Source organism: Taudactylus pleione, unplaced genomic scaffold (genome assembly GCF_031769625.1).
Source record: "Taudactylus pleione unplaced genomic scaffold, aTauple2 ptg000685l, whole genome shotgun sequence".
Lineage (NCBI taxonomy): Eukaryota > Metazoa > Chordata > Amphibia > Anura > Myobatrachidae > Taudactylus > Taudactylus pleione.
Window position 1 is genome coordinate 4,319,411 of NW_028285087.1, and position 19,323 is coordinate 4,338,733.

Consider the following 19,323-nt stretch of genomic DNA (forward strand, 5'->3'; position numbering starts at 1 on the left):
GGTGCCTAACCCTAACCCCCCATTACCGCTCCCTAAACCTAACTCTCCTGGGGGGGTGCCTAACCCTAACCTCTCCCTGGGGGTGCAAACCCTAACCCTTCCCCCTAGGGGTGCCGAACCCTAACCTCCCCCCCAATACCTAACGCTAACCCCGCTAACTGCCCTAAACCTAACCCTCCCCCCGTGGCTATCAGGCTATACTTACCTTGTGCTGACAAACGGGTCCCCCTCCTTCTCCGCAGCACCATTTTCCCAATGACATCTTATGAATGATGGCACCAAGCAGGTAAAGCAAAGTCAGGGTCGGACTGGTCCACATGGGTACAGGGGAAACCCCCAGTGGGCAGAACTGCCTGAGGCTGTGCACTTGAATTATATATTATACATTATACTGCACAGGACTATGGTGTATTTTCTACAATGCATTGCTGCTAATAATCTGGTACATTATCATGCATGCACTAGCAGTATTTACTATACAGGTTGAGTCTCCCATATCCAAATATTCCGAAATACGGAATATTCCGTAATACGGAATATTTTCAGCATGACTGAGATAGTGAAACCTTTGCTTTTTGATGATTCAATGCACACAAACTTTGTCTAAGGCACAAAATTATGAAAATAATAAAGCATAAAATGACCTATAGGGTGTGTGTATAAGGTGTATATGAAACATAAATGTATTCTGTGGTTAGATTTGGGCCCTATTCCTAAGATATCTCATTATGGTATGCAAATATTCCAAAATACAGAATATTCCGATATCCAAAATACCCCTGGTCCCAAGCAATTTGGATATGGGAGACTCAACTTGTATGTATTTTTAAAGAGACCCAGAGCATACACTCTATAATGGTTAGCCATGCTTCTATGGAGGCTGGTCACACCCCCTCTGTAGGCTCACTTACCCTTACCAAGTATGGGCCCCTATCACTGCATTCCCCCAGTGGGCTCTTTATGCCCCAGTCCAAAACTGAGCCCACCCAGTCCTACATTCTTCAAGAAAATATTATGAAAGAGGAAGGACCTGCTTGCCAACACAAGGTAAGATTCAGAGGGTCCGGTGGAAGTCAACTGCTCAGAGGAGAGTGCCCTCTGTACATGGGCTCCCTTGGGCCTTATAGATAATTTAACCCCATCAAACAAAACGAATAAGTTGATATAATGTGAAGATATTGAAAACAGAACATGATACATTTTAGCAGGCACAGTACTTACACTTATACTATAAGAACTAAGTAATAGAAATGATTGATAACATAGACACATATGAGCATACACAGAACAAAATTCCCAGAGGAAACAAGGTCAAGAAGACACAATGGACCGGATTCCGATATTTTCGCAGATAGAGCGATTGTTAGCCATTGCGCATGTGTGTAAGCCGCACTGAGCACGAGCGATTAAATTGCGATTGCGCTCACACAGAGGATTCACTCGCAAAGTAAGTGATAGGTAGTCAGCATTTGGGGGAGATAATGGGGGGCATGTGGTGGGACTGTGTTATGGGCATCCATAAATCAGCCACTGCGTCCTTAATGGCAGCAGGAGAGTCCTCTGCGGGTCTGGAGACCGGCTGTGTCTGCGGCAGCTTAGAAGGCTGATGGCCGCCTGATACGCGTTTGGTGTTTCCGGTTTTGTGCGTGAGCAGCGGATGTGAGATGCTCTCAGTAAGCGTCTCTAAGCACGGGATGACGGGAGAGTCATTAGCATATTTTCGCAATTGCGATCCGTGGGAGATCGCAGCTGCGATGGAAATTTTTGTCCAGTTCGGAATCAGGCCCAATGTTTGCTGTTTGATCACATACTAGAACTTTTCTTATATTTAACAATCAATTCTTAGCTTAATTATACCGTAATATTGCGTTCAACCCTAATGTATAAGTATCCCTTATTGGCTGGCAAACAAGTATGTCCCCTTGTGCAATGTGTATGAGATGAGATTTCTATAAAAGAAGCTCTTGGAGACTTAGCTGCTCACAATTGGGATTTTGGTTATAGACTTTTATAGCTTTATGCCTTTTGCTCTGTGATAATTTGCAGCTGTTGACTGTAAGGATCCGGGGAAGATTGAAAACGGTGCTGTAACCTTCACACCCGGCACATATAAATCAGAGATAAAGTACAGATGCAACACAGAATATTACACCTTGAATGGCGATGGTGAGTATAGGGCTTAACTGGAATAATTGCTGGATAGACAACATGCTGAGCCCATGTGATTGGTAGGAGAAAGTGAGCACTGAGCCCATGTGATTGGTAGGAGAAAGTGAGCACTGAGCCCATGTGATTGGTAGGAGAAAGTGAGCACTGAGCCCATGTGATTGGTAGGAGAAAGTGAGCACTGAGCCCATGTGATTGGTAGGAGAAAGTGAGCACTGAGCCCATGTGATTGGTAGGTGGAGAACAGCAGCACTGAGCACATGTGACAGGCAGGAGGAGCGGGTGAGTGCTGAGCGCATGTGACTGGTAGGAGGAGAGGGTGAGTGGTGAGCACATGTGACTGGTAGGAGGAGAGGGTGAGTGTTGAGCATATATGATTGGTATAAGGAGAGGGTGGGAGCTGAGAATATGTCACTGGTTGGAGGTGATGGTGAGAGCTGAGAATATGTCACTGGTTGGAGGTGATGGTGAGAGCTGAGAACATGTCACTGGTTGGAGGTGATGGTGAGAGCTGAGAACATGTCACTGGTTGGAGGTGATGGTGAAAGCTGAGAACATGTTACTGGTTGGAGGTGATGGTGAAAGCTGAGAACATGTCACTGGTTGGAGGTGATGGCGAGAGCTGAGAATATGTCACTGGTTGGAGGTGATGGCGAGAGCTGAGAATATGTCACTGGTTGGAGGTGATGGTGAGACCTGAGAACATGTCACTAGTTGGAGGTGATTGTGAGAACTGAGAACATGTCACTGGTTGGAGGTGATGGTGAGAACTGGGAACATGTCATTGGTTGGAGGTGATGGTGAGAACTGAGAACATGTCATTGGTTGGAGGTGAAGGTGAAAGCTGAGAACATGTCATTGGTTGGAGGTGATGGTGAGAACTGAGAACATGTCACTGGTTGGAGGTGATGGTGAAAGCTGAGAACATGTTACTGGTTGGAGGTGATGGTGAGAGCTGAGAATATGATACTGGTTGGAGGTGATGGCGAGAGCTGAGAATATGTCACTGGTTGGAGGTGATGGTGAGACCTGAGAACATGTCACTAGTTAGAGGTGATTGTGAGAACTGAGAACATGTCATTGGTTGGAGGTGATGGTGAGAACTGAGAACATGTCACTGGTTGGAGGTGATGGTGAGAACTGAGAACATGTCACTGGTTGGAGGTGATGGTGAGAGCTGAGAATTTGTCACTGGTTGGAGGTGATGGTGAGAGCTGAGAACATGTCACTGGTTGGAGGTGATGGTGAAAGCTGAGAACATGTCACTGGTTGGAGGTGATGGTGAGAGCTGAGAATATGTCACTGGTTGGAGGTGATGGTGAGAGCTGAGAACATGTCACTGGTTGGAGGTGATGGTGAAAGCTGAGAACATGTCACTGGTTGGAGGTGATGGTGAAAGCTGAGAACATGTCACTGGTTGGAGGTGATGGTGAAAGCTGAGAACATGTCACTGGTTGGAGGTGATGGTGAAAGCTGAGAACATGTCACTGGTTGGAGGTGTTGGTGAAGGCTGAGAACATGTCAGTGGTTGGAGGTGATGGTGAAAGCTGAGAACATGTCACTGGTTGGAGATGATGGTGACAGCTGAGAACATGTCACTGGTTGGAGGTGATGGTGAAAGCTGAGAACATGTTACTGGTTGGAGGTGATGGTGAAAGCTGAGAACATGTCACTGGTTGGAGGTGATGGTGAAAGCTGAGAGCATGTTACTGGATGGAGGTGATGGTGAAAGCTGAGAACATGTCACTGGTTGGAGGTGATGGTGATCGTAGAACAGCAGGCATGTCTTAGTTACATATTTAAGGGAATGATGGGAAAATTGCATATTTGCAGATACTTATCACTGCTCCATGGAAGGAACTTGGATAAACAACAATGGAGAAAGTAAACTTCCCGAATGTTTACCAGGTAACATATAACCGTTTCTGTCATAACCCAAACAATACATAGCAATCTGACAATACCTGTCCTTCAACTCTTCAAAGATTCAATTTAGTTTCCCAAACAAATGCTTTTAACCCCTACAGCAAGTCAAAAATGTTGAAGCGAACACAGGTGTATTGTGCTTCCAGTGCAATAGTCCAGGAGGTAACCGGACCTGAGTGCCGCAATATCTTCATTCCTGTGAATATTTCCTCTGGCACCTGGACTTAGGGCCAGATTCAGCATGGATCACACGGCTGCGTTCGCACCCACCCGCTGTGAAAATATGCTAATGAATGCAATCGCACGGCAACCGCAGCACTATACCAAGACGCCCGTCCACTTCCCATGACATGTATCCGCAAGTCAGCGGTAACATCGAGTAACATCGGAACCATTCGCACAGTTGTGGGTGACCTGACCCTACCTCGCAAACTGCTAAACTTCCTGCCACCATCGAGACCTCTGCCAGCGTATATAGAATCGCAGGGGATTAATTATGTAACGGAGTTCAACCGCACAGGCACGCCTGCGTTCTGCCGACCCCCCCCCCTCTCCATCCCCAAACGGTCACTTCATGTCAATCACTCTGTGAAGACTGTGTACTCACTGTGATCACTTCCTGCTCGCATCGGCCGGGTTGCGCGCGCGCACTGCGATGTGTATGCATGCGCATAATGTAAACATCAGCCGGCTGAATGCGAACGCAACCACGCGATCCAATCTGAATAAGGCCCCTAATGCACACACATACATCAGAACATCAGACAAAAGCAGGGTGCATGGCAGATATGTATCAGTGTGAATTCTAAATCTGGCAAGCCAGCACATACCAGATAGATACAAACAAGAATAATACAATGTTTATTGTCAAATAGAAGTTAGGCTTATCAGCGTGATATTTGTACCTTTCTAAAGAAACTCCACATGTTTAACCAATATCAACTAATTAGATATTTCATCGTTCTCAGTATCCTAGACTGAAACTGACTAAGAATCGTGACTGACTTGTAAACCAAATCGCTGGACATCGCCGGCAGTTTATAAGGTCAATGACAAATTTACCAAGGCACCTTTTGAGTATCTGTTTTGTTTCCATGGAGAAACCCATTGTTTTTTTCTAAACCCCTCTCGGTTTTTCCCCTTCTAATTTAGGTCCTAATTCAGCAGTGCACGCAAATGCAGAATGGGTCCTGCTCAATCGCATGTAAGCCCTTGAATGCCTCTGCCTGATTGACAGGCAGAGGCATTTAAGGGGCGGTGCGGGGGTGGCCAGCGTTCCCGGAAACAGGGGCATGCCTGCCCTGTTTTCCAGGAGCGACCAGCCCAGAGGCTGGGATCGCAAATGCGGTAGGGGATGTCATACAGGGGGTGTCACACACCTCCTGCTGCATTTGCATTAGTGCAAGGATCGCAATTGCAAAGCTGCGTGTTTGCATAAATCATATATCTATAGCCTGCGCGCATAAATCATATATCTATAGCCTGCGTGCATAAATCATATATCTATAGCCTGCGTACATCAATCATATATCTATTGTCACGGGGAGGCATGGAGTTGGACCCGGAGTGGAGTAGGATGGAGCAGGAGGTGGTGTAGTCTGATACTGGAAGGCAGCCGGTCGTAGCGGGGTATGACTCATGAATAGGATGAGTGACAGGAAGCACGTAGGGCGAGATTTGGCCGAGGTGAGGCAGGAAACTCAACGGACCGGGGTCGGCCGGGCGACCAGCAGGTGGCGGGTCTCTGGAGGGGACTGGATACTCGGGAGCTAGACTGATACCGGTAATGCGAGGGGTGCACTGGAACACACTAGAGCTGCGGCTCAAGTAGCAAGGGAGCACAGTGAACTAGCTCACAGCATACGCTGTGATAGACATTTCACTGGCAACCAAAGGACTTCTGGATAGCCCTTTAGTACCCTCAGGTAGCGCAGGATAGGTTACTAGCTTTCCCTGACCATGCTGCAAGCTGATTGGCCCAGGCAGACACCTGACCAAATCCAATATGGCCACGCCCAGCAGTCTACAGCGCGGCAGCGCTGTCAGTGTTACACGCTCTTACCTGCCTCCAGCTGGATTTTCCCAGCCTGCGCTGACTCGCCGTGGCCAGCGCCACTCTCCAAGACCCCGCACCGCCGCCGGAAGTCCCGCACCACAGCACCCGGAGGGCTGAGACCGCGATCAAGGTAAGCTCTCAGCTCTGGACGTGACAGTACCCCCCCCTTTAGGGGTGGCCTCTGGACACTTCTTGGGTTTACCAAGATTCTCTGAGTGAAACTTGAGTACCAAATGAGGAGCATGGACATCCTCCGCTTTTACCCAGCAATGCTCTTCGGGCCCATAACCTCTCCAATCCAACAAGTACTGAAGCTGACTGTAACGAAGACGAGAGTCCAGGATTTGTTTAACCTCAAATTCTACGCCCCTCTCAGTGAGAACTTTGGGAGAGCGTGGCAGGACTTTGCGGAAGTGATTCAGGATAAGAGGTTTCAATAAAGAGATGTGAAAGGAGTTGGGTATTTTGAGATAGGGTGGAAGTTTCAGTCTGTAGGCCAATGGATTAAATACTTGGATAATGGGAAAAGGACCGATGAATCTGGGGGCAAATTTTTTGGATGGAACATTGAGGTTACGAGTTGACAGCCACACTAGATTGCCTTCCTTCAGAATGGGCACCACTCTTCTCTTCTTATCAGCCCCGATTTTGTAACGGTCAGAGGCTTTCCGGAGGGCAGAGTGAACTTGAGACCAGATTTGTGAAAATTTCTGTAGTGTAGCGGTTACAGCTGGTACATCGAAAACTGGTAATTCCTTGAACTCAGGTACTCTGGGATGCTGACCGAAGACTATGAAGAATGGGCTTTGACCTGTAGATGAATGGTAGGAGCTGTTATGAGCAAATTCCACCCAGGGTAGAGTGTCTGCCCAGTTGTCTTGGGATGCGGACATATGGATCTGTAGAAAGGTTTCTAGGTCCTGATTGACCCTTTCTGTAGAACCATTGGATTGAGGGTGATAAGCCGTTGAGAATTTTAGTTTAATTTGAAAAATGGAACAGAGGGCTCTCCAAAACTTTGCCACGAACTGTACCCCTCTATCAGAGACAATCTTGGTCGGAAGTCTGTGAAAGCGAAAGATGTTGATGACAAATAGTTGAGCCAACTCTGGGGCGGAGGGTAGTTTCTTGAGAGGGATGAAGTGTACCATCTTAGAGAACCGATCTACCACTACCCAGATGGTGGTAAAGCAGTTGGAAGCTGGTAAATCAGTCACGAAGTCCATGGATAGGTGTGACCAGGGACGGTCGGGCACTGACAGAGGAAGAAGGGTACCGGCTGGAGCTTGCCTGGATACTTTATGTTGTGTGTATTGTGGGCAGGAAGAGATAAATTCAGCAAACTCAGTTCTCATGGCTGGCCACCAATATGAGCATTGAAGGAATTCCAGAGTCTTACGTATGCCTGTATGACCCGAAAAACGAGAAGAGTGGGCCCAATTCAACAATCGTTTGCGTAAATCAGGAGTCAAGGTTTTCCCACGGGGAGGTTGAATACGAGTAGTAGCGAAGACTTTGGACTCGAGGACTGGGGTTTCTTTGTGATTCTCGGAAGATGCCTCGGAGGAGAAGGACCGGGAGAGAGCATCTGCCTTTAGTTTCTGTGAACCAGGATGATAGGTCAAGGTGAAACTGAAATGGGAAAAGAATATCGCCCAACCAGCCAGGTGAGTACTGAGGCACTGGATATTTTTCAAGTATAATAGGTTTCGAGGATCCGTAAAAACAGTGATGGGAAATGTAGCCCCCTCCAGGAGATATCGCCATTCTTCAAAGGCCAACTTAACCGCCAACAGTTCTTGTTCCCCAATAGGGTAGTTTCTCTCGGCCAGAGAAAATTTTTTAGAGAAGAACCCACAGGGATGGAACTTATTATCCTCGAATCTCTGGGAGAGTACCGCTCCCACTGCTTCTGAGGAGGCGTCCACTTCTAAAAAAACGGATTGTTAACATCAGGCTGTCTCAGGACCGGAGCAGAGATAAAGGCTTGTTTTAAAATCTGAAAGGCGGTTTCAGCCTCGGGAGGCCACCGGGATGGATTCGCTCCCTTGCGGGTCAACGCGGAAATGGGCGCCATGAGAGTAGAAAAGCCCTTGATGAACCTCCGATAGTAGTTGGCGAAGCCCAAAAACCTTTGTACCGGCTTCAGTGAATTGGGTCGAGGCCAGTTCAAAATAGCCCGTACCTTTTGGGGGTAAATTTCGAGGCCGGCACCTGAGATGATGTATCCTAGAAATGGAACGGAGGGTACCTCGAACACGCATTTTTCTGCTTTGCAGTATAGATGGTTATTGCGTAGACGAGTCAGGACCTCCTTGACTTGAGACCGATGTTTGTCAATATTAGAGGAAAATATTAAAATGTCATCTAGCTAGACTACCAGAGAAACATACAGTAAGTCCCGGAAGATTTCGTTCACGAAGTTTTGGAAAACAGCTGGAGCATTACAGAGATCAAAGGGCATTACTAGGTATTCAAAATGGCCGTCCCGCGTATTGAAAGCGGTCTTCCATTCATCACCGGCTCGTATCCTAATGAGGTTATATGCTCCCCTTAAATCCAGTTTGGTGAATATCGTAGCTCCCTTTACCCGATCGAAGAGTTCTGTGATGAGGGGTATGGGATAACGGTTCTTGACGGTGATGTCGTTTAGGCCTCGGTAGTCAATGCAAGGGCGCAGACCTCCATCTTTCTTGGAGACAAAAAAGAAGCCTGCACCAGCTGGTGAAGAGGAAGGTCGGATAAATCCCTTTTGTAGGTTCTCCTGAATGTATGCCGACATAGCCTTGGTCTCAGGTAGGGACAGTGGATAGGTACGACCGCGTGGGGGAGTTTTGCCGGGGACCAAATCGATGGGACAGTCCCACTCCCGATGTGGCGGCAATGTATCGGCTCCTGCTTTACAAAAGAAGTCACTGAATGGTAAATACTGACTGGGTATTTGTGTAGTGGAAGCAAGGCGAAACTCTTTAACAGGTTTGACTAGAGGAAGGCAAGACACGAGACAAGCATCTCCCCAGGATAGGATTTGCATGGTACACCAATTGATGTTGGGAGAATGCTTGCATAACCAGGGATATCCGAGAATGACTCCGTGTGAGGCCTTGGGAATTAGTAAAAATTGGATTGTTTCCGTATGAAGAGCCCCCACATGAACCTGTACCAGTCGGGTACGAAGCGACACAGTTCCGTTGGCAATTTGGGAACTATCTACTGCAGACAAGGTAACTGTATGGTCGAGGGAGGAAACAGGAATTTGGAGTTTCTGGACGAGCTCAGCGGTGATGAAATTCTCGGCCACCCCTGAATCAAGGAGAGAGAGGACAATTTTAGAGTCGTGTAATAATTCCAGAGAAATGGACACAACGGATTCAGTGTTTGATGGAAACGAAGACATAACTCCCAACTTGGTGTCTCCTGTACTGGTTAGGAGAGAGAGTTTCCCAGATGGCGAGGACAGGCAGCGACCAGATGACCGGTCTCTCCACAATACATACAGAGGTTCTCCCGCTGACGCCTTTGTCGCTCCTCCACAGTCAGACGAGCCCGGTTAATCTGCATGGGTTCATCGCCCGATGGTTCGGGCGGAGGAGTGACTGGAGTGGTGGTAGGGCGAAATCCGAACCGGTCTCCTCTATTCTTCTCACTTTGACGCTCCCGGTACCGTAGGTCTACTTTATTACAAAGGGAGCTGAGGTCGTTGAGAGTAGTTGGGAGATCTCGTGTGGCAAGGTCGTCTTTTATCCGATCCGACAATCCACTCCAAAAGGCAGAAATCAATGCCTCTTCGTTCCATTTCAACTCTGATGCCAGTGTCTGGAACTGAATTATGTACTGGCTAACCGGGCGATTCCCCTGACGAAGACGCAGAATCTCAGCTGCTGCGGACGTAGTTCTCCCGGGTTCGTCAAATATTCTTCGAAAGGATGTAAAAAACTCGGAATAATTATCCAATAAAGGATCGGACCTCTCCCAAAGTGGTGAAACCCAATATAAAGTGGTTCCAGACAGAAGGGAAACGATGTAGGCCACTTTGGATTTAGGAGACGGGAAATTCTTCGGCTGTAGCGTGAAGTGGACATCGCATTGGTTGAGAAAGCCTCGGCACAATTTGGGATTCCCATCGAATTTGTTGGGCGTCAGGAGGTGCAGATGCGATGGTGCAACCGGAGGGAGGATGGCTGAAGGAGCTGGTGGACTCGGAGCGGCCGGCATTTGGACCGTAACTAGGGAAGCCTGCAGTGTGTCCTGGCGAACCGACATTTCTTGTAGAAATTGAGCCATCTGCCGCTGTGAAGCTTCTAGTCCCTCTAAACGACTGGTGATACCTTGGAGCAGGTCAGCCCTCAAATCCTGTCCACTAGCCGAATCCATAGGGCCAGTGCAAACTGTCACGGGGAGGCGTGGAGTTGGACCCGGAGTGGAGTAGGATGGAGCAGGAGGTAGTGTAGTCTGATACTGGAAGGCAGCCGGTCGTAGCGGGGTATGACTCATGAATAGGATGAGTGACAGGAAGCACGTAGGGCGAGATCTGGCCGAGGTAAGGTAGGAAACTCAACGGACCGGGGTCAGCCGGGCGACCAGCAGGTGGCGGGTCTCTGGAGGGGACTGGATACTCGGGAGCTAGACTGATACCGGTAATGCGAGGGGTGCACTGGAACACACTAGAGCTGCGGCTCAAGTAGCAAGGGAGCACAGGGAACTAGCTCACAGCATACGCTGTAATAGACGTTTCACTGGCAACCAAAGGACTTCTGGACAGCCCTTTAGTACCCTCAGGTAGCGCAGGATAGGTTACTAGCTTTCCCTGACCATGCTGCAAGCTGTTTGGCCCAGGCAGACACCTGACCAAATCCAATATGGCCGCGCCCAGCACTCACCTGCCTCCAGCTGGAGGTTCCCAGCCTGCGCTGACTCGCCGCGCCCAGCGCCGCTCTCCAAGACCCCGCCCCGCCGCCGGAAGTCCTGCGCCACAGCGCCCGGAGGGGTGAGACCCGCGATCCAGGTAAGCTCTCATATATCTATAGCCTGCATGCATACGTCATATATCTATAGCCTGCGTACAGCAATCATATATCTATAGCCTGCGTACATCAATCATATATCTACTATATAGCCTGCGTGCATAAATCATATATCTATAGCCTGCGTGCATAAATCATATATCTATAACCTGCGTGCATACATCATATATCTATAGCCTGCGTGCATACATCACATCTATAGCCTGCATAAATCATATATCTATAGCCTGCGTGCATAAATCATACATCTATAGCCTGCGTGCATACATCATATATCTATAGCCTGCGTGCATACATTATATATCTATAGCCTGCGTGCATACATTATATATCTATAGCCTGCGTGCATACATTATATATCTATAGCCTGCGTGCAGCTTTGCAATTGCGATCCTTGCTGATTCAGGTTCATACTCTGCAGTTTAATACAAGTAGAATGTGCAGCGGATTCGAAGTAAGGTCTGTGCAGGCCTTGCTGTGTTAAACAGTAAAGAGAAGGTTAATATTAAACAATAAAATTGTATGGGGTAACAACCCTCCCCCCCCACAAAAATAAATAAAAGCATTACCAGCCTTACACTTTTGAGCCCGTTCTGTAACTGGAAAATCGTCGGCGGCATGGGGTTCCCTAATTTTACCAATAGCTAGCACCAGGCTGAACCAGCCGGGAGGCTTACATTATACAGTAGCAGGGAGACAGGCAGCGTGGGGTTCCCCTGCTATAATATAAAACCAGCCCAAAATTGGTGAGCCCAGGGCTGGAAATCCCCAGAAAGTTAGGGCCACAAAAATAAATGGTGTCCCCCTCCCGAGGATCAACCAGCGAGAACGGCTCTCTCAGCCAATCAGCGCTTTCCCCATTGACCTAAGAATGAGCGTGAGTGACCAGGTCGTGTCTTCAATTTTTTTTTCTCCCAATACAACTTTATATGTGAAAGACTATGGTAATGAGCTTGTTCATTTTAGAATTATCACTCATAAATGTATCTTCTCTCCAGAAAACAGTGTCAATTCTATTACAAAGAAACATGAGGACTTATGTAATAGGGTGTGAGCTTGTGCCTCCTCGGGAATGCATGTGAGTGTTCCCATATTTTTAAAGCGGCAACCATTTTAGTCGTGATGATGATTGCCGCTTGAAAAATACGGGAACACTCGCAAGTATTCCCACAGTGTAACAAGCTCGCACCCTTTTACATAAGCCACAAGGTGTCCTTTGATCTTTTTTTCTGTTTTTTGTTCAATATTTACATACCCCCAGCACCTCATTGTATTAATATAGTCTCAAACGGGTAATATATTTCTAATAATTCCTCTTTCTCTGTTTGTATCACACTTACTTGAAGTCGATGAAATAAAGAATATACGGTACGGCCTTTATTTCAGAAAAGATTTGTTCTCCCCCTGTTTGGCGCCTCCATCTATTATGCTGTTAGTAGACAGGATCTGCCTTCAATAAGCTGCCTGATATTCAACTTCCTTCTCCTTAATAATTATTTATTCCACTCGTTTTCGTCTAAGTATAAAAAAAAATCTAAATTAAAATAGACCATCTTGTGCATTGTACCTTTTTATAAAAAATTGCATTATTCCACACAGTTAAAAAAAAAAAAAATATTTCACAAATAAAAAATAAATTCTCTAAAAAACACATCTTCTTAGAACATTTCTCTCTCTTGCAAGTCAGCTTACCCAAAGTGTTTGCTCAAATAAGGGTGAGCGTGTAAAATGATTTAGATGTTAACCTGGGATTCAGCTTCCCTCGAACACCACCACTCTGCCGTCTCTGCCGGGAAGGTCTTCTTGCATCAGAGAATGGTCACTCTCACCTGCTTGTACCAGACGGAGCTCAGAGGTTCGGGGCTGGGGACCACACCTTTTTTAAAAAAATATGAACCCTTTCTTTACTGTTTAACACAACAACAAAGCCTGCACAGATCTTACTAATCTGTACAGTGCTATGGACAAAACGGGATGTAGTTAGCAGACTGGCGGCCGGGATACCGCCGGTCTAAATCCCAACGTGGGAAGCCCGACACGGGACTTAAAATAGGCTATCTTAATCCCGACACCAGAATCCGGAAGGACGCCATCCCGAATGAGGTAAGAGCGGGGCGTCTTAGCTGTGCAGTGGGGAGGGAGTGTTAGGTTTAGGCAGCGTTGCGGGGTTAGGGTCTGGTGGGGTTAGGGTTAGGCACCCCTAGGGAGAAGGGTTTGGGTTAGGTACCACTGGGGGGTTAGGGTTAGGCACGAAGGGAGGAGACTTAGGTTTTGGCACTAACAGTGAGGGTTAGGGTGCAGGGTGGGGAGCGTTAGGGTTAGGATACAAGAAGGGAGGGTTAGGGGGAGTAGGAGGGAGGGTTAGTATACTTACCCGACCCCAGTTGGGATACCGCTGTTGGTATTTTCACAGGAGGCATCCCGACTTGTCGATATTACATACCCATTCCGGACAAACCTGCCATGCCACCCACCTGTAGTTCTAACAACTCGATTCTTAGTCTCAATTTTTACAAAAAATTTTTTATTTTAGTTACATTTAACTGGTATGATAAGTCGACATACACAAATGTTTACACTGTCATAATGTCAACATGTTCCATATGTCAACATTGTGCATGTTGACAGTACAAATGTCAACATAGCTTTCTTTTACTATTTTAGTCTAACCCTAAATCTAACCCTAACCAGTGGCGTCATTGGGGTCGGTGTCTCCCAGTGCGCCAGAGTCCCGCATGTACGACAGAAATGGGGTTGTGGCCTCATGAAGTGGGTGTGGTCTCATCATCAGTTTGGGGGGCTTGCTCAACACTCCTGGAGAGACTCTTCCCATGCTGCACAATAACATCACAGTGCAGTGCCCGGCTCCCGGTCACTAACGTAGAGCCAGCATGTTGATGTCACCCCCAGGGCTGTCTTAACAGCAGTGTGGGCCCTGGGCAGAACAATGCACTGTGGCCCTTACTCACCCATTGTGCCCCCAGTAGTAAGCCCCTTATATAGTGCCCCCAGTAGTAGTCCACCCAATGCAGTGCTCCCAGTAGTGGTACCCCCATATGCAGTGCCCCTAGTAGTAGTCCCCTCCCCTTGTAGTGCTACTAATAGTAGTCCCCCCGTTGTAGTGCCCCTAGTAGTAGTCCTCCCTTGTAGTGCCCCTAGTAGTAGTGCCCCCCCTTGTAGTGCCCCCAATTGTAGTCCCCCGTTGTAGTGCCCCTAGTTGTAGTCCCCCCTTTGTATTGCCCCCAGTAGTGGTCCCCCCCTTGTAGTACCCCCAATAGTGGTCCACTCTCAATTGACACACGTAATAAAAATAAAAAACAAACACTTACCTGAATCCCCGCTCCAGCTCCTGCTCCCGCCACCGCCATCCGCTCCTCCGTCCGTCCTCCCGGGCCGACTCGCTCTGCATTATGAGTGAGCTCCAGCCCGACTCCGGCAGTGGGCGCAGCAGCCAATGAGAGTCTGACACAGTGCTTTAAAAAAAAAAACATTTACTAACTGGCGGCGGCTGCAGGGGGTTGGAGGGCCCCTAGTAGCTTCGGGCCCTTGGGCAACTGCCCTAAAAGCCCAATGGAAGAGACGGCCCTGGTCACCCCCTCGGATGGTGACACCCGGTGCTCTGCGCACCCCCCTAGTGATGCAACTAACCCTAAATCACGCACTAAAATGCTATGTAGACATTTTGACTTTCAACATAATGAATGTGTCATCATGTTACATATGTAGATAGGGGAAGGGGGAAATAGAGAAGGATTGATTGCACAGGAATATTGGCGGATAAAAAAGATCGTTATAAAGCAATAAAGGTAGAAGGTGCACTCTAGGAGTAAATTGTGTATATCAAAGAGGAGAGAAAAAGGACTCCGTATGTGGGGCACACTCCTGTAGAATTAATAAGCTATAAAAAATAAATTTTACTGAAATTAATTAAAAAAGGAAAAGAGAAAAAAAATGGCAAAAACACATCAGGTTTGAACAATACAAACAAACAAAAACAATTCTCCAATCGTAGGAGATACACTGTAATATTACTGCAACTTGTGTTGTATATTGTCGAAAACGGATGATTGGCTGAGACCAAATCGTGTAAATTAATATCTGGCGACGCCATTTTGTGTCGCCTCTGACGACGCCATTTTGCGTCGTCAGCACGATACCATTGTGTACGATGCTATATATGGTTATTAGCGTCGTGCGTCTGCTTTGCTACTGCATATTGTTGAAAATCCTATCAAAACCTATACGCACATTAGATAACACATATAAAATATACAATACGCACAACGCACAGTTGCGCTGTACATCAAAGCACAAAACACATAGACGCACAACGCATACTAGCGAAAGTACACAATATTCTCACACTCACACATGCACGCACTACTAAAAAGGTTCCCTCACATTAAGCTTGATATTAGAGGTTTTAATAGCTAATACTTATGTTGTGAAATGTAATGTATATGATATTTAAGGTACTGAAATTAGTAGACATGTCGGGCAAAATTTACTAAGCGGCGGTTTGGTGGCAGTTTCTATTCTTTTCTAAACCCCGGGGGTTTGGTGGCGGTTTTGTAGTGGTTTCTAAATGATAGCCCTGTTCTATTCTATTCTAAAATGTGTTTTGATGGAAGTTTTGCAGCGTCCTTTTTCTCTCCTCTTTGATATCATCATGTTACATGTCAACATAACGTCCACGTCAACCTTCTGATTGTCAACATTCATCTATTTACCTGTGATTGTTTGCAGTCCCTGTTCCTTAATCGCTTCATTTCCTTGGTCCATTATTAGATCATTTGTTAATATTTTACTACTTTGTCTTTACAGTCTGTGGAATCAGCTCATTACAGCGCCAGTCAAGAATATTTGGCGGTTCATCGGCAAAAGATGGAAACTTTCCATGGGTTGTACATATTGAATCTGACATGAGAGGTGTTGGATCACTCATATCAGATCGCTGGATCCTTACCGCTGCCACCGTGGTGCAGAACAGTCTGAACCCCACAATAAAACTTGGGTCTGTGCGTCTTGGTCAGGCAAAAGAACAACAGTCCAAGAAAGTTATCCTACATCCTAAGTGGATAGTGGAAGATCTTGAGCATAAGATAAATTATGACAATGACATAGCCCTGATCCAGCTTAGTAATAAAATTGAACTGGGTCCATGTGTCTATCCAGTATGTCTGCCACAAAAGGGGGGGATAAATTCCCCTGCTATCAGGGAGGTTGGATATGTTGCAGGCTGGGGGAGGACTGAGACACAAGACCGTATGCGATTGCTGCAGTACGCCAAAGTTGTTTTCCGTGATACAGATGAATGTAGGAAGACCGTAGTCACAGACCAAGCCTTTACCAAGAACATGGTGTGTGCCGGCGGATCTGGAAAAGACAGCTGTGCAGGCGACAATGGGGGCCCACTCATGTTCGAGGACCTAACCGACCAAACTGACAACAGCAAGTTATATATTTCTGGCATAGTCTCCTGGGGAATTGAGTGTGGCAAGTTCGGAATGTACACCAAGGTGGAGAATTACCTGGATTGGATCAAAGAGACAATAGAAGAAGTGGAAAAAGAGGAGGATGAACCGAACACAGAACCAGTGAAGGTTTGTCCTGAAAAGAAGGCGTAATATAACCTTCACTCTGATATAGTAAATATGGGGAAAGGGGAGTGTAACATCATGTTCTTCACTATAAAGTCACAAATGCAGAGTTTCTTTTGTTTTATTTGTAACCCCTGCTGTGATGGTTGCCCTGTGTGACCTCGGGACTGGCAGGTTTTGCCATGGAGACCAGATGCTACATAGGAAATCAGAAAGTCTTAAGCAGCTGCTTGAGATCGTTTTGCCGATTTATGTGACTTGTGCCTAGGTTGGTCAGCTGCAAGATCCTTAAGATGCTTTATTTGCTCATGCTGCAAGCACAAGGGGACAGCAGGACAGGAAGAGGGCACAAGCTGCTAGACATATGAGAACTGCCCCTAAGACATTGGTCAGCCTGAGGAGCTCTGTCAGACTGATAGTGGCAGAAGTAGTTGTCAGTGGAAAGTGCAGGGGTCCTAGTAGAGACTATGCAGAGGATCGAGAGGCCGGATGTAGTTTTGAGGAGAGCGGTGAAGGGGCACTGTGTTATAAAAAATGCCATAGGAGCACTATGAGGCAATGTGTTGTATTCAGGGCTAGACAATGTGTTAAAAACACTGTGTTGTGTGTTCAGGCACTGTTAAAACATTTGAATAAAACACTGTGTTAAACAACATCAACAATGTGCCATTTCTAGGAGTGCTGTGAGTCGATATGGATCAGTCGATAGAAGAGCAAGAGCAACCCAGTACTAGTGCTGCGGTAGCTGCCAGTCATGATAGTACTTCAACATCTACTAAAGTTGGTCCAGAGGAAAGAAAGTTTAAGAAAGGGCACCTGAAATCTAATGAATATTTAACAAAGAAAACATCACCTCTAATAATAAAAGCAACATTTATTGCCGAAAAATATAAAGTTAACAATATTCCATACACCACACGCAGTGGCAAGGAAAGGCTCAGGCCATGGCCTTTCTTTGCAAGTGATGGTCCTACTACAGCCGGGGGTCAAACACAGTCAGGCATCTTCTGGAACCTCATATGTAACACTTTCTCACTCTAAGAGCTAAATGTAATAAGGTCCGAGTTTTGAAAATGTGTGACTATAGACATATACTCACACATTTTTTTAATTCACTCCATGTAAAATGGTGCGAGAACATGCAAACTCGCATGTTTCTCACACTCCTGCAATGGCAAAACTAGCATCCAGATGTATTGCCATTGTGAGGATACAACTCAGCCAATGTAATAGAGTGTGAGTTTTTAACTTGCACACTATTACTTTCCTTAAAACTCATAAAATATTAGACCTGCTTCAGCCTAGAGAGTATAACCCGAGCAGGTGCGAGTTACACAGAAACAGAAACAAGCACAGATCAGTGAGATCTGTGCATGCTTCTCTGTTAAATAAACCTATAAAACAGTAATGGCTGGAGTCAATTAGGCGTGAAAAGCCTTGTCTTGGCGAAAAGTTTACACTTGTGCAAACTTTTTGCCAAAAATGTGTAATGCTAGCCTATTAGCCGTGGCTTTACGCACATGCGAATTTTGCGCAGCTAAAAGTGGCAATTCGTTTTCACCATCTCAGAGCAGGTGAAAAACCCCTATTTTGGGCTAAAAATGTGAGGACTTGTTCAGAACCCCTTTGACACCGCCCCTAATGACCAATTAGGCAAAAATAATTGTTTAATTAACTTAATTACCCCTAATAATGACATGTAATTTTGGGGGTCAAATGTAAAGTGTTGGAAAATGGGTATAATGTAGTGTGATGTATGATACAGTAGGTAATTTTGGGGGCTGTATGGATGGGACAAGTGTTTTGGGATTGCAGGTGGCTGCAACAGGTGTATTTTTAACTTTTTTTTTTAAAGTGACCTAAAATGACATAAAAATATTGTTGCACCCATTTTATGTACTCCTAATTTAATAGCAGCATTTATTTTCCCCAAAAAGCTTGCATTCTATAATTTTTCCACTGTTAAAGAAAAATGCATATAACAGCCATTTGACACCATTTAAAAACTCCAAATGCTTTGATTTTACCCAGTGATACACTTCTAAACAATTACCAATTTTTTACTTTTTCAGCGGTACTGGCACATTTCCCCATTTGGATGTGCACTTTCTGCCATTTTCTTTCTGGGGTGAATGTCGATTTCCTGAAAAGCTCCATACGCGATAGTGGCGAAAAGTGACGCATTCAGGCGAAGGGTGCAAAAAGTTTGCACATGCGAAAATGTAATGTTTTCATGTCTAATTGAATTCCCCCCTAAACATTTTAAAAAAATTACACTGGGCCCCACTCAAAGCACAATCAGCACCGGACTCACCTTTGCCGGTCCTGGTTGTAAAAATATAGGGGGGAAAACGTAGGATATCCCTGTATTTTCATCAACCAGCACTAGGCTCAGTGGGCCAGTCCTAGTTGTGGAAATACAAGAGGCAAAATGAGTAGGGGTTTCCTGTATTTTCCACAACCAGCACCAGACTCTTTCTAGTGGGGGTGTAATGCCACTTCACTGGGTCCCCCGGCAAAAGCATTCAACTCCTGACCACTAGTCATACCA

At 46.3% G+C, this 19,323-nt stretch overlaps 1 protein-coding gene across 1 annotated transcript in view; it reads left to right on the forward strand.

Moving 5' to 3' along the window:
- The window catches only part of LOC148477875 (complement C1s subcomponent-like), a 36,589-nt gene extending 19,790 nt beyond the window's left edge, over window positions 1–16,799 (forward strand). Inside the window, exon 7 of the mRNA XM_088456083.1 lies at window positions 15,997–16,799. Coding sequence (XP_088312209.1) covers window positions 15,997–16,799 — 803 coding nt within the window. The remainder of the gene's footprint in view (window positions 1–15,996) is intronic.
- Window positions 16,800–19,323: the final 2,524 nt, after the last annotated feature.